The 13231-nt window shown below is 44.4% G+C and overlaps 2 protein-coding genes and 1 long non-coding RNA gene across 3 annotated transcripts; 2 read left to right on the plus strand and 1 right to left on the minus strand.

Annotated features, from left to right (window-relative positions):
- LOC147187562 (phospholipase B1, membrane-associated-like) lies at positions 1–10431 on the minus strand. The gene is made up of 42 exons (XM_086100543.1): positions 10331–10431; positions 10151–10204; positions 10018–10078; positions 9900–9934; positions 9642–9726; positions 9507–9558; positions 9324–9389; positions 9010–9075; positions 8858–8919; positions 8626–8701; positions 8329–8430; positions 8170–8244; positions 8014–8085; positions 7553–7627; positions 7392–7452; positions 7144–7202; positions 6629–6702; positions 6502–6545; positions 6299–6407; positions 6122–6173; positions 5837–5917; positions 5699–5764; positions 5532–5632; positions 5205–5286; positions 5012–5116; positions 4614–4709; positions 4399–4470; positions 4004–4081; positions 3829–3889; positions 3656–3714; positions 3514–3581; positions 3378–3421; positions 3145–3244; positions 2874–2925; positions 2725–2805; positions 2523–2588; positions 2342–2436; positions 2181–2262; positions 1986–2090; positions 1818–1913; positions 1672–1746; positions 1–711 (listed from the first exon to the last, which is right to left on the minus strand). Exons 1-42 carry the CDS (start codon positions 10386–10388, stop codon positions 442–444), a joined length of 3273 nt encoding a protein of 1090 aa, XP_085956669.1. The 5' UTR covers positions 10389–10431; the 3' UTR covers positions 1–441.
- Positions 4702–10135, plus strand: LOC147187563 (uncharacterized). The gene is made up of 3 exons (XR_015097681.1): positions 4702–5543; positions 7616–7706; positions 8079–10135. It is a non-coding gene; the product is annotated as an uncharacterized LOC147187563 (long non-coding RNA).
- Positions 10432–11648: 1217 nt separating the features above from the next.
- On the plus strand, positions 11649–13212 carry LOC147187564 (protein yippee-like 5). Its single transcript, XM_086100693.1, has 3 exons — positions 11649–11814; positions 12106–12265; positions 12411–13212. The coding sequence occupies exons 2-3, from the start codon at positions 12125–12127 to the stop codon at positions 12630–12632; spliced, it is 363 nt and encodes a 120-aa protein (XP_085956819.1). The 5' UTR covers positions 11649–11814; positions 12106–12124; the 3' UTR covers positions 12633–13212.
- The last annotated feature ends 19 nt before the right edge of the window (positions 13213–13231 follow it).

The raw sequence follows: 13231 nt of genomic DNA on the forward strand, positions 1-13231 counted from the left end.
GCCTGCGAATTTTTACAAAATGAATGTCTCCAAGTGTTGTACAGTACAGCATTGGTTCCAAAAAAACAAAACAAAACAAAACCATAATTTACATGTTGTATATGGTCCTTATTTTAATACAAAATAATACAAGAAAACATTTAGTTGCACTGTATTCAAATCAATGATAAATTAAGGAAATATATACTTACAAAAGATTTCAATACTATCATATATATATACTATATATATATATATATTATTTATTTTTATTTTTTTTAACACCAACAAGAAAACAATGTTGGAGACAAAGTATGGCAAAACAGTGTTCCAAGGCACAACATTTACATTTGAAATTTGGAGGGCTTCACAAAATCCAACCGGCATTTTTATGTCTTGCCTAGTTCCGTCCAGTTCTGAGGCATGCTTGGATGGGAGACAATCTCATACCCGATAAGCGCATTACAATCCCGTTGCTTTCGTATCTCCCGAGAACTCTCCCTTGCTTCTCTTATGTAGCACGAAAGAGCACACGAACCAGGCGGCGGCGATGCCCACCAGTAAACTAACGACTCCTACGACCAGTGGAACCCACAGCGGCTGGGAGGGCGCGCACGGGTGCGCCGACGCGTTTGTCGTACTGCTCGATGATGGTACGGTGGGGGTAGCGGTCGTGGTTGTCCAAAGTGGACGAGGCGCACTGTTGACTTTGGTGAAGATGAAGGGACTGGCCTGTTGAAAATGGCATTCAACATGTCATTGGGAAAATGTCACATTAATTCAGTGAATTGCAAATGGCCTTTAAACGGGACAAGATAATTGATTGAGTGAGTGATTGATTGCTAGTAGGCACCACGGTATATATCAAGCGGCAATGTGTTTTGACCACCTTCACAGCAAACTCGCTTCAATTCATTTAAGTCGGTAAATAGCAAATATTGAATGATTCATTTAAAAGGAGGCTCCAAACTGTTTTTAACGCCACTCCCTTTTGTAATTTTACTGTCAAAATACAAGGCATTACACTTTTCAAACATGTATTTAAAACAAGCACATGGTGTAAATTTGCCTTCGGGAAGTCCGCTTAGCTTAATGCTAACAAACGTCATTGACAAGGTTAGCTTTAGAAGCGACGCATATTTGAACACAAATGGTTGAGCAGCACATTTAGATCGATAGTATAACGATTCTCATTGGTCTATGTACTTTAGAATGAAAGCATGATGCACAGATTGTTTTAAAACAATTCTCTGCAGTCTATTGAATTATGCGTTGACTTCATTTTTACAAAGGACAACATTACAGAGTGCGACTTTTACATCTTTAAAAAAAATGGAGTTATTTCACTTAGTTTTACATTTTTTTGAAGCACTCTTCATTTGATTCTATTTAGTTTGCAAATTTTTTCTCTTCTCCCGAAAGTCTTCATCTCCATTTTCTATTACGTAATCCGTTGCCGGTATAGCGCACGATACACAAGGCGCAACCATTTTGAATGTACCGACTTTTACAATTGACTTGTATTGCCTTATCCGCTTTTTATTATTACCTCATCCCTTTTCCAATTGCGTGAGATGTGATCTAATCAAAGTAGTTTGTCCTTCTTATCTCGCCGACCAGCTGCTGATAGCAGAATTGACACGACCTAAAGTCATGCAAAAACGATGAGCGCTCTTTGCACTCATACCGTACCTCAGTCGGACAGTGAATCTTGGAGCGGTCATAGGTGAAGTTGTTATAAGCTTGTTTCCTGCCTACGGGCTCCAACTGTTTAAAAGAAAAATAGAATTCACAACAAAATAATGGAAAGGAAGCTTGATGAGTGGAGGACTACGCACCATGTTATTCCACAGTGCGATGGCCATCTCGGCGTGAGCTCGCTCACTGATGTGAAAACAGTCCACCGAGAAGAAAGTGGTGTCCGCCTCCCCTTCCTTGACCAACAACGCCCACGCTTACAATTCGGATTGATTTTTTCATTATTTGCCCGAATTCAATTTACTTACGCCCACATAAGGGATGAAGGAATTGTGTAAAAATGGCTGAAGAACAACAGCGAAGTCTTCTTTCCCGTCATAACGAGATCCAGATATAAGATGATGGATTTCAGCCTGTGAGGAGGGCGGGGGTGGTTCCAACGATGCAAATTTTATTTCACTTTCTTTTATTTTTACAAAGGAAAAAAAATAGTTTTCACTTACCTGGTATTCCAGATTGATTTGTTTCATTTCCTCCATCTCTGGCGAGTTTTCGGTTGGGTTGATAATACATGGACAGCTCGTTCTGCATAGGAAGAAAAAAAAACCCCAAAATGCTCTCTTTGCTGCTCAATAGTAGGAAATCGGCCATTTTCAAAACAAACCTCTGAAGCAAGGAGCATCCCAGAGTGTTTTTCTTGACTTGTTTTAGCGTGTCGATCTGCATGATCTCCACGAGATTGACCAATAGCCTGGGTACCTGCGCGCACGTGCACAGAAAGCAGGCCCGTTTTCAAACACCCGGGAACAGCGGATGAGCGGACTTGTCATATGAACGCAACTCACCTCTTGGTAAAGTGTGTCTAACGCCAGCATCAGATTGCGACTGTAATTACCGGGTGACAGATTGCTCTGCAGAAAATACAAAGTGTGAGTTGCATCAGCTTTGCTGATGCCTCGGTGATTAAACGGAAAAATGGCGTATATTAGCACAGCTGCCGTTTAAAAAAAAAACAAACAAAAAAATCTCGTGAGGTTTTACACTTACTTGATCAGTGCAGTAGTGGCACAGGTCATTTCCCCCGACAAATATTGTCAGAAGTTTCCAGTCCTGGTCAAAGTTCACTTCCTGTATGGCCACAAAATGTCAGTAACAGCAAACATCCAAATGCAAGTCATTTTTGTTAGCGTTGTGACCTTGTGTTCTCGCATGGCCTTGATGAGAGCCTGGATTTGGTTTTGGATGTCCCTGTGACAGAGCAGATGTAAAAATAATGCAAGACGGCTCCAAGCTTAAAGGTACAATGGAACTCTTTAGTCTGATCACCATATTCCCACACGGAGAATGTGACTCGTGTTGCACTGAAACAACTGTCCGTCAAATATGGGCGGCAGAAGAACCGGCAAGTAACAAAAGTTGCACGTTGGACTCGGTTAGCGGCAGTGAGAGCTCAACGTTGGCACGTACGAGGTCTTGGCTCCTCCCGCAGCCATGTTGAAGCCCTTCTGTCTTGAACCCTGACCTTTCGAGAAGCCCTTCAGAGCCGAGTTGAACTTTCTTAGGATGTCTGTGAGGATGTTGACAACAAATTGTGACATTATGATTTGAGCAAGGGTGATGATTTTAAAAATCCCTCCCTCCATCTTCCAGCGGAAGGTAGGGCTCTAATGCCAGTCCTTATAGTCTGGTGGTCAACCTACTTGGTAGGGTTGTAACAGTTTCCAGAGCGCGGTCTCCCCCAACGCTGCGGAGTCGAGAACAAACGAACGAGCGGAATTCGTCGTGAGTTGACCAGCTGGCGGTCGATCATTGTTTTTTCGGATTAGTTTAACGTACCTCCAAGACACGCCTTTATATTCTCGACTGAGCTCCAACAGATTCTTTGCTTTAGCGCCAGTGCCAGCCTATGCAGAAAAAAAACGATAAATGATCAGTGTGTTCTTTCGATCGAAAATCCAAAAGTCATCAGGCCACCGACCGTGACGGAGTCTCCGACTGCCGCCACCACCTTGATGTCCGCTGGCCTGAGCTCGTGAACTGTCAACGTAGGAACAAAATGTTGTGAACTCTTTAAGTCTCCTTCCAGGTAACGGTTAAATGATTCTTGCATATGATTTGCGCGTTGATATGATTTTCCGCCATGGAGCTCACCCGATGTTGGCACAGAGTGAGAAGGAGCAAGGTCCACGCAAGAGAAGTCGCTTCCCCAGTTCTGCAGACGATGCGACACTTATTATTCATAGACAGGTTTTTTTTTTTTTCAAAACCGCCATTTTGTGTTTTCTGTTCGATTTATTCAAGTCAAATATACAGTTAACAGACTTACTGTATTTGCCGGCGGTATTGGTGGAGGAGGACCGTATGTGTAATTGCTGTTGTGATAGGTCCGGATGAACGGGGACGTCTGTCAACAAACGGAATGATTTTGAGCATCGCGTCACGAGAAGGACCTGACGGACAGAGAATGAATCCATTTCATTCGTTACTGTAGTCGCTGTCCAATGCAGCTCAGCGCTTGTTTTCGGCCGTTTCGTTACGGAAGTCGCCATATCCCAGCCTCCATTGAAACAAGGCACACGGCAAAATAAATCTCATGGCCACACCGTGACGTAAAGGTGTCACCCAAAAAAGTTCTCTTGTCCAATTCAAAGAGCATTTAATGGTTCTGCCTTTCACGAGGCGTTCCTTCGATAATAACACTCCTTCAACTGTCCGTCCTACCTTTGAGGGACATTTCAGTTGAATGTCGGTGCCAAAATCCTGCCTGGACGTTTTGTTTCCGAGAGGCTCGAGCTGAAAAGACAGATCGAGAGAGGGACGCACGATAACCATCAAAACATGTCAGCGTTGCTGTCATAAAAAGCATTCTGTACAAACACAAATTGAGTGCAGTGCGAAATGGGTTGAAATGTGCGTGTGGTGCGTTTGCCTGCTACCATGTTGTTCCACAAGGAGCGAGCCATCTGAGTGTGGGCCTTCTGGCCCAGGTGGAAACAGTCGGCACTGAAGTAAGAGCGATCGGGGTGGCCGTCCTGGGACAGAAGCAATGTAAGCGTTTCATTGAGGCCTCGTTGTCGACGTCTCTGATTAACTATGATTGTATGCGTTGCTGTGTGGAGTTCAACTTGTTGGTTGAACGCAACTACGTTTAGTTGCCATTTTTAGTTTGCTTGCGTTGGGGGGGCAAAGGAGGCTGTAACCCACCACATCAAACAGGACGGTGAAAAACAACGGCACTGTTTGCAATGTTAATTACTGCCACCTAGTGGACTGGAGTCAAAAGGAATGAATCAAAATCAAAAGAAACCAATTTTACTTGGCAGCACTGACTGACCGGTAGTCTGGGAACAATGATTTCTCTGAAAAAAGGCTGGACGACCACAGTGAAGTCGGGCCGAGTGTCGTAGCGCTTGGACTCGACCAGTTGGTTGATCCTCAGCTGCGGGTCAGAGGTCAGTGTGACCGTTCAGTCGCATCGCTTTGCGGCATCCTTGAACGTCACCGTTTGAATTCCCGCCCCACCTTACCTGATACTGTCGGTTTAGTTGCTCTAAATCTTCCAGTGAGGTCGAGGTGGACTTTGGTAAGATAACACATGGGCACAAAATACTGCAGAAGGACAGAAAAAAAACGCACATAAAATTACAAGTAGTATTATAATGTTGTTTTTTTTAAATTATTCAGTAGGTTTTGGAATCTGTTGGAGGCTTTCAAACCCTCCCGAGATGTGTGAAAAGATGGACACCGGACCAACGCTAGATCCTAAACGGCTCTCGCATTCCTGTGTGATCCATTTCTGTTTGGGCTCAAGTATCCCAACATGTGTCTCGACGCCGTTGGGATGCGATACTCACTTGACGAGCCAGGTGGGGCATTTCAACGTGGCGTCCAAATGCATTTCTCTCAAGGGGATAATATGCAGGGGCTCAATCAAGTTGACAAGCGCTCGGGGCACCTGGCGGAGAGGCTCTTCGTCAAACCCATGCAGGGAAATCGCGGCGATTGTGTGTCTTCTTGTTACCTCTTTGTGTAGATAATCCAGGCTTTCTCGGACATTTTTGACGTAATTTTCCACCGAGTAGAAGAGCTGTAAATGGGCAAGAGTGAGGCAGTGTCACCGCCGTTCCACGCTTTGACTACTTCGACAGCAGGCACTCACAGAATTGTAGCAGTGGTCGCAGACGTCATTGCCACCGATAAACACCGTGATCACTTTCCAGTCGGATTTGAAGTCGATGCTCTGCGTGGAGGGCAGCAGTCATTCGGTACATGTTTTTAGCGCATGAGAAATACAGTTGGTGAGGAATTATCATGTCAATTATGACAGAGCCGCATTCATTTATTGTTTTTCCTCGGATTAGATTTAACTCTGCAATGTAAAATTTGTGCAGGAGAAAGTTTAGTTTTAATAAGTTTCATTTGGGCAACAGACGCGTGTGCTTACCGAGTCATTCTTCATCCTGGCCACAAGGGCTCGCACCTGAGATGGCATGTCCCTATTTAACACACACACAAAAAAAAAACAGATAATGCAATTATTTATTCTTATATTTCCTTGTTGAAAACAAATAACGAAATGAAAAACTGGCTAGCCAGCCAACCGGTATCGGGGACGACTCACTTGCTTTTTGCTCCAGCCGCAGCCTGGTTGAGAAAAGCCTGAGGCGTGTGTTGTTTCCCCCTCCCGACAGAGTAACCCGTCACGTTGGCGTTAAAATACTTTAATATATCTATTAGAACCGAACAAAATAGTTTGAATGCAGCTTGATCTCCAGTGCAAGTTAAAAAAAACAAAAAAACATTCAGAATCATAAACGGACTCACTGGGCAGAGTTGTTACAGTTGTGAGGTTTTCATCTCCGCCGACACTGGACAAAACATTGAAATATGTTCATTTCAAGCCGAAAAATGTGAATTCAATTAAAAAAAAACACAGCAAAGTGTCAGGCACCTCCAAGATAAACCTCTGTACTGGGTCAGGACGTCCAGAATGTTTGTTTGGCTGGATGCAATCCCGTTCCCTGCCTTGCACCCCAAAAAAAAAAGTATTAAAAAGAGAAGGCTATACTTTTTTTCCCCCCCATTCATTACAGATGGCACTCATTAACAAGCATATTCCTAGCTTCATTTTTCAAAAGTTTTAAAAGGTGTAAATGATATAAGATAGTGACACGACGCTGTCAAACACCGTCAATTTGAAGAACAAAAAAAAAGTTTTATTGTATTTTACATTTTGACAATTTGTTCCACGGCGTCCTCTCAACGGCATACCAATTGTTATAAATGTATACTTGAGTCTTCCAAAAATGAGCCGAGACCGTTTCCTTAAAATTGTCTGATTAGTGATTCTCTAAAAAAAAAAAAAAAAATCCGATATTTTCCCCGCCACTTAAGACAACTCGTCACAGTCCTGTTCTTGTTCAGTCACCGATTGTCAAGTACGAAGCCACAATCGGGTTCACTCACCGTCAGCGAGTCTCCCACCGCAGCGACCACGCTGATATCGCCCGGCCTCAGCTCGTGCACTGATAAAAAACACAAAGAGCAACATGTGGCATTTATCAACCGCACGGCGCACGTGTCGGGGATTTGAGCTGGGCCGTAAACAGCTGACAAGTTGATGAAGCGAGTTGATGTACAAATTCTACTTTTGTAGATTATCAAATCGATATTTTTTAAAGTCATGCTGACTTTAAAAAATATCGGCCGCTTACCAGAGGCGGGCGTAGAGTCGGAAGGGCCGATGTCCTCGCAGCGCATGGGTGTGCCGACGTTCTGCGCGGGCGCACAAAGCACATCCAGAATGAGAAGGAAACAAGAGGCGCACGGCCCAAAAGCTCCCATCGGGCTTCGGGTGACACAGAAGACAACTTACACGGGAGAGGAGAGGAGAAGCGTCGCTGCCGTGATTTGAAGGAGAGTTTCCCTCTGTCCTCAGGAAGGGACGGTCCTTTAACGGGGGTGGAGAAGGAGGATGGAGAAAAGGACGACTATCATCACAATCACTCAGAATGTGCAAATCTGTCACAGTGAGTCATGTTTTTTTTTCAAGGCCCAAGAACGGATAGGTGAGCCAGGTCAAACGTGAATGAGGTTTCCAAAAATAATCAAAGATGTACAGTATATGTCAAGTCAATCATAATTCATTGTTTTCAACTCGTCATAATTAAACTGTCATTAAGTAACCAACGATTTGAAATGTATTTTACCAATAACATCATCATCTATTAATTACTGCAAAAAACCCGAACATTTTTAGCTATCCAAGGGGAAACAAAAACAGCTAAAAATGCTCAGCAGGCCGAAGTAGAGAACCCGAATGTGTCGCGTACGCACCACGGTTGGACATTGCAGTGCAAGGATGTTCCCATCGTCGTCCGCGTCCTGTTTGTCACTTGCAGGCTGCAGCTGAAAGGCAAGTTTTGACACAACAATTGGCCGAGTGTGGCCGCACGGAAGGAGCGTGTTGCTGAAACTCGCCGTGGGCCTCACCAGATTGCTCCACAACCGCGCCGTCAGTTTATCCGTCTCATGTGACGCTCGTGACCCGGACACGGGCTTCCCGGTCTGCGCGGAGAGGACGGCGATGAACTACTTGGCAGTCATGCCGAAAGCGAACGAGAAGCTCTCAAGTCACCGTGGAAGACTCACGTTATCGGAAGCGAAGTGTCTGACGAGAGGTTCGTCCTGAAGGATGACACTGAAGTCGTCTTTGGACCAGTTTCTCTTCCTCAGGAGCTCATTCAAAGATGCCTGAAACATATCGGGCGTGTCATTTGCCGTGGCGACGCCCGACGTGGCAACCAAATAAGTATTCGGTTTAACCGCCGTGATCCTGTCACATCCCTCCTCTTTGTCAGCCACCTGGAGGAACCTCCCCAGTTGCCAACGTCATCATGTTGAAATTAAAGAGCGAAACGAAGAGGAATGGAAACGGCAGCGACCAACCTGCAAGGCATGAGTCAGCGTGGCTTTCACAAGTCTGACCTCTCCGCCTTGATTTCGTTCTGAGCATGGGCAGAACCTTTCACGGAAAAAAAACCAATCCAGTCATCAAATGCGAATGTATGACTGAGAGAATTGTTCAAAAGTGCCATTTGTTCAGTGTTGTCCCGTGAAATGTGAGAATCGGGCCCACGTTTGCCAGATCCTGAATTTCAATCATTTGGTAAACATCTACCTGCTTTGGGAAGCGTCGCTCTCTCCAGCCCATAACGCAACGCTGACCAGAGTCCGCTTCAGCTGCGGCACAATCGGACCGTCAGACAAATCGAGAGATCAAATGTGAGATTATCGAATGCCTGAGATCAGTGGATATGGCGTGAACTCAACCTGAGCATGCAGCAGCTGTAAAGCAGCGTCCACCTCCCCGCTCACCGATCTGATAACGGCCTCGGCCTGCAGGGACAAGCGCAACGTGAACAGGGACGCCGTTGAGCCTTTTATCTCTCGGCACTCATCGCCAGGCGCCGTGCTTTTTATAGCGCGCTTCGCTTCGCGTCTCCCAAGATTGCCGACTCTACCGTGGAGACGGTCAAAGTGTGTCTCCGTGCAAATGCATGAATATCCAATTGGGAAAATGACTATCTTGGAAATCGGTGGCCATTTGAATGCACGTTAACACCTCCTGTGGGTGCGCGCTTTACCTCCTGCTGGTCACGGGCGCAGAACTGGTCCACTTGTACAAAAAGCAGCAGCAGCTTCCAAGAATTCTGAAACGGAAATCATCATGATGGGGCTCAAACGTAATTGACACGGAACAACGGATGTCATCTCAAAGACAAGTTTCGCCTTGTATGAAATGTGAATCGACTGGATCCCCAGCATACCGGATGGCTTTGGAGGTAGAGAGAAACCTCTTCTGCTTGCTCCAGCAGCGTGCTACAAGCGGAACATTTCAACGTGAAATTGAAAGCAACCTCTGTTTGAGATACTGTCGTTCGATTTTCAAGAATTCTGTTCACCCGTCTCTTCCGAAGCGAGGGGCGCTCATGAGTGCTTCTTCCAAACGAGGACCCGTAGGTGCAGGATTGAACATGCTCATCAGTTCTGATGGTAGGGGAGGAGGGGAGACACTTTCATCAAAATGTTTCATTCGTTAAGTATTTTTTTTTAAGTCTTGTGTTGGTGTCACGAGGTACAATGGTTAACCGCTGTTCATTCTCAGGACAAATGTTCAAATTTCATTGAACGCAAGAAGTGTATGAGTGTTGAAAATGCACCTTGAAGTCTCGATGCCAGAGTGGACAACTCAGTGCTGTGGGGAGGGAAAAAAAACATATTTTATGCGCGCCAACAAAATAGTGGTGCTAAGAAAAAATAATAATAAAAACAGGTTACCTGTACGTATGCACTCCAATAGAGGCTAAAACCGCAATGTCGGCAGGCTTCACTCTGTTAACTGACGACACAAAATCACATTTGATGATGCCCGTATTAAAGACAACATTATTTCATAGCGTGAACTTAATACCATTCATTGGGGGCTCCTGAGAGTGGAGCGTCTGATCACAAGGCAGCCCATTCACTAAAAGAAGAAACAGCAGAGATTTCACACCTGTATATATAATATACAATCTCGAAGTAGCGAGGCAACACTGTATATCGTATCATATATACATCATATGTATCATATACCAAAACACCAAGTGACCTGTTGCCCAGGAGAACTTGAGGAAGGTGGCTACAACCAACAGTGGAATCATCTTCATCAAAAGAAAAATAAACAAGAAGAAAATCCCAATTTGTCTTTGCCAGAAATTAATTCTTCGTAAGGATCGTCTCCCCCGAAGTCCTTCTCCTGGGCTGATTGTGTCAGGTGGTTGTTTCGGTGCTCTAATGTCTATTATCAGTTGTACCTGACCATATAGTCGATGATGGGTCTCATAAATATGCCCAAGGGGGCGGGCCGGACTCGCTTGTTCAAAGGACATGATTGAAGTGAAGTGAAACGATAACTCTTCCAAGGCCCTCCCGAAAACATTCAATCCATAAATAGTGAAAGTGGACTAATCACCAAATGCATCAATGATTGCAATTGTGGTATCTCATTTCCGTCTCCGTGTCGCAAGACCGTCACCTCTGATTTTCCCACTGTACAGTATTTGTAACAATGTATACTCATTAGTAGCTAACTTTGTGTTCGGTTAAGAGCAACAAACTGTTTTTTTCTGCATTTTTACTTTTTGCTTCCTGAGATTAGAAGATCGCATTGAATTTAAAGTCCTCCAAAATAGTCGCGAAGGAAAGATTTAATGATGTGGAAAATTGACTTTTCTTTTGTGTCATTGTGTAATGTTGGAAGGGTATACAAAAGCAACACGCTATTAAGAATGCCAGTATTGATGGTCAGAACTTGTAGCTGTGAGGCTGTGTCTTGATCTGGACTGCTGTCTTGCCACTTTAACTGCTGACTGTTTGACCTTGAGTGTTCACTTCCTCACATCGTGCCATGGGGCAAAAGTGAAAAAAAGTATTATCTTTATTATTCGCTATCTCTCCACATCACTTGACGCCGTCATGTTAGATTACAGCAGACTTTCTTTCACGTTCTGTGCATTTTTGACTGCCGTCAGCTACTCTCAAAGGCGGACGGTTCATGTAGTTAATATTTTAGAAAGGACCCCGTTTCATAGGTGCATGCACGTGTGCGGTGACCCTCTGGATTCAAGCAAATTACACAATCACAATTGTCTGCATTCAAATACTGCTATAAAATAATTTGCTCATCTTTATGGTGTCATCACTTACGCAAGTGATGCTCGACTATCTTGTCTGTTTGCAAGGCTAAAGGACAGTAGATGTGCTTTCTATCGTTAGTGTTTAATAATATAGTCTGAAAAAAAATAAAGTTCCTAGAGTCACGGAGTGTTTGTCTCCCCAAGGCACCAATTCGGCTCCGTAAGAGCTGTTCATAATTTAACCAGGAGAGGGCAGCAATGCAATAAATGTCCACGGTCTTCCGGAAGTCAAGAAGAAGAAGACAGAGGACGTCAACAAAGGCCCTTGTGACTGCTTGCGTCGTCTGCGTCGGTTTTGTTGACAACCATCTCACAAGGAAACGTTTGAGAAATCGTGTGAACGCAATCTTACTCAGACGTCTCTCTGCCCTAAATATCTTGCATCGACTCAAGGGAGGTAGGAAATGTTGCCTCCTGTTCTTGTTTGTCGTTCTTTGACGATGTAAACATTTAGATAAACAATGTTTTGTGTATTTATTCGGACAGCAACGTAATGCACTCGGTCGTCGTCACGGATGCTCCGGGCGCTGAATAATCTCAGTCTTCGCACATCTAATGAACTGCAACCACTGTCCGTTTAGAAACTTGTCACTCAATAAATGTGTGATTTATTGTATGAATTTATGAAGCATGAGAGGCTCGTGTGCGTGTTGTTGCACCATCTTACCTGCCCTTTTTTTGACTGAAGATAGACACCGGTGAGCACGATGGGGCGCATCTTCTTGGACCACATTGGAGGCATTCGTCTGTTCTCCTGCGCCAACTGTGACACTATTCTGACCAACAGAGCAGAACTAATCTCCACTCGCTTCACTGGCGCTACTGGCCGGGCCTTTTTGTTCAACAAGGTACTCTTATTCAACTTCCCTTGTGGACTCAAGGCAGAGATACCATCTGATTGTTTTGAACGTACCACCTACACTAACGTACGTACACTAATAAATGTCGCAGAGGTAATGAAACCAATTGAACATTTCCTGCTCTCTCAACCAGGTTGTAAATCTGCAGCACAGCGAGGTTCAAGACAGGGTCATGCTGACGGGACGACACAGTGTGCGCGATGTCTGCTGCAAAAACTGCAACAGCAAGCTGGGCTGGATGTACGAATTTGCCACCGAGGAAAGCCAACGCTACAAGGAGGGTCGAGTCATCCTGGAGAGGGCCTTGGTGAGGGAGAGCGAGGGCTTTGAGCATGTGCCCGCAGACAATTCGTGAGCGCACGGACGTTACTGTACAGCAAAGTAAGCTTCGCCTTTGACAGCAGCATGCCGGCTGAGTCCCAAACAATGGCAACATAAAATCACGGCTCGAAGGGGAGATTCAAACCCAAGGAGGCGAACATGAAAACATAATCGCTTCCATTTCTCTTCGGAGGGGTTTGAATTTCATCGTGACTGCGACGTTATCGAGAGGGTGGGTCCGAAAGCAACAAACCGTGATGTTTGCTGATGTATTCGCGCATCATACGCTTGGGCCACTTTAGACTGTTCAGTCTTATTACGTGAGATGAAGAATGACGATTTATTTTTTATTTTTGCAAGATGTTTATTTCAATCTTCAAATGACCAGTATGTTGATGCTCTCAATGTTAATTTGCACAACATGATACTGTAAACGGTTGTTTACCGGATAGAATCAATTTTGATCTTTTTGCATGACATGCAGTTGAGTGGATATCAGATATATAAATGTCATTTTGATTCATGCTACCTTTCAAGTTGGATTCAATTTTGTTGAATGGTAGCTTCGTATTTAGAAGGATAAATAATAAAAAAATAATAAAGACTTCCTTCTGGAGATTTTGGTTTTATATT

The sequence above is a fragment of the Hippocampus guttulatus genome, chromosome 20 (assembly GCF_054856545.1).
Source record: "Hippocampus guttulatus isolate MCC_2025c chromosome 20, RoL_Hgut_1.0, whole genome shotgun sequence".
NCBI classification, from domain to species: domain Eukaryota; kingdom Metazoa; phylum Chordata; class Actinopteri; order Syngnathiformes; family Syngnathidae; genus Hippocampus; species Hippocampus guttulatus.

Coding starts and splice junctions, on each gene's coding strand:
- LOC147187562 (XM_086100543.1), bottom strand. CDS start 10,388: ATGAAGATGATTCCACTGTTGGTTGTAGCCACCTTCCTCAAGTTCTCC. Junction 6,174..6,298: donor GCGGCTGGAGCAAAAAGCAA/GTGAGTCGTCCC, acceptor TGTGTTAAATAG/GGACATGCCATCTCAGGTGC. Junction 5,633..5,698: donor TGGATTATCTACACAAAGAG/GTAACAAGAAGA, acceptor CCTCTCCGCCAG/GTGCCCCGAGCGCTTGTCAA.
- LOC147187564 (XM_086100693.1), top strand. CDS start 12,125: ATGGGGCGCATCTTCTTGGACCACATTGGAGGCATTCGTCTGTTCTCC. Junction 12,266..12,410: donor GGGCCTTTTTGTTCAACAAG/GTACTCTTATTC, acceptor TCTCTCAACCAG/GTTGTAAATCTGCAGCACAG.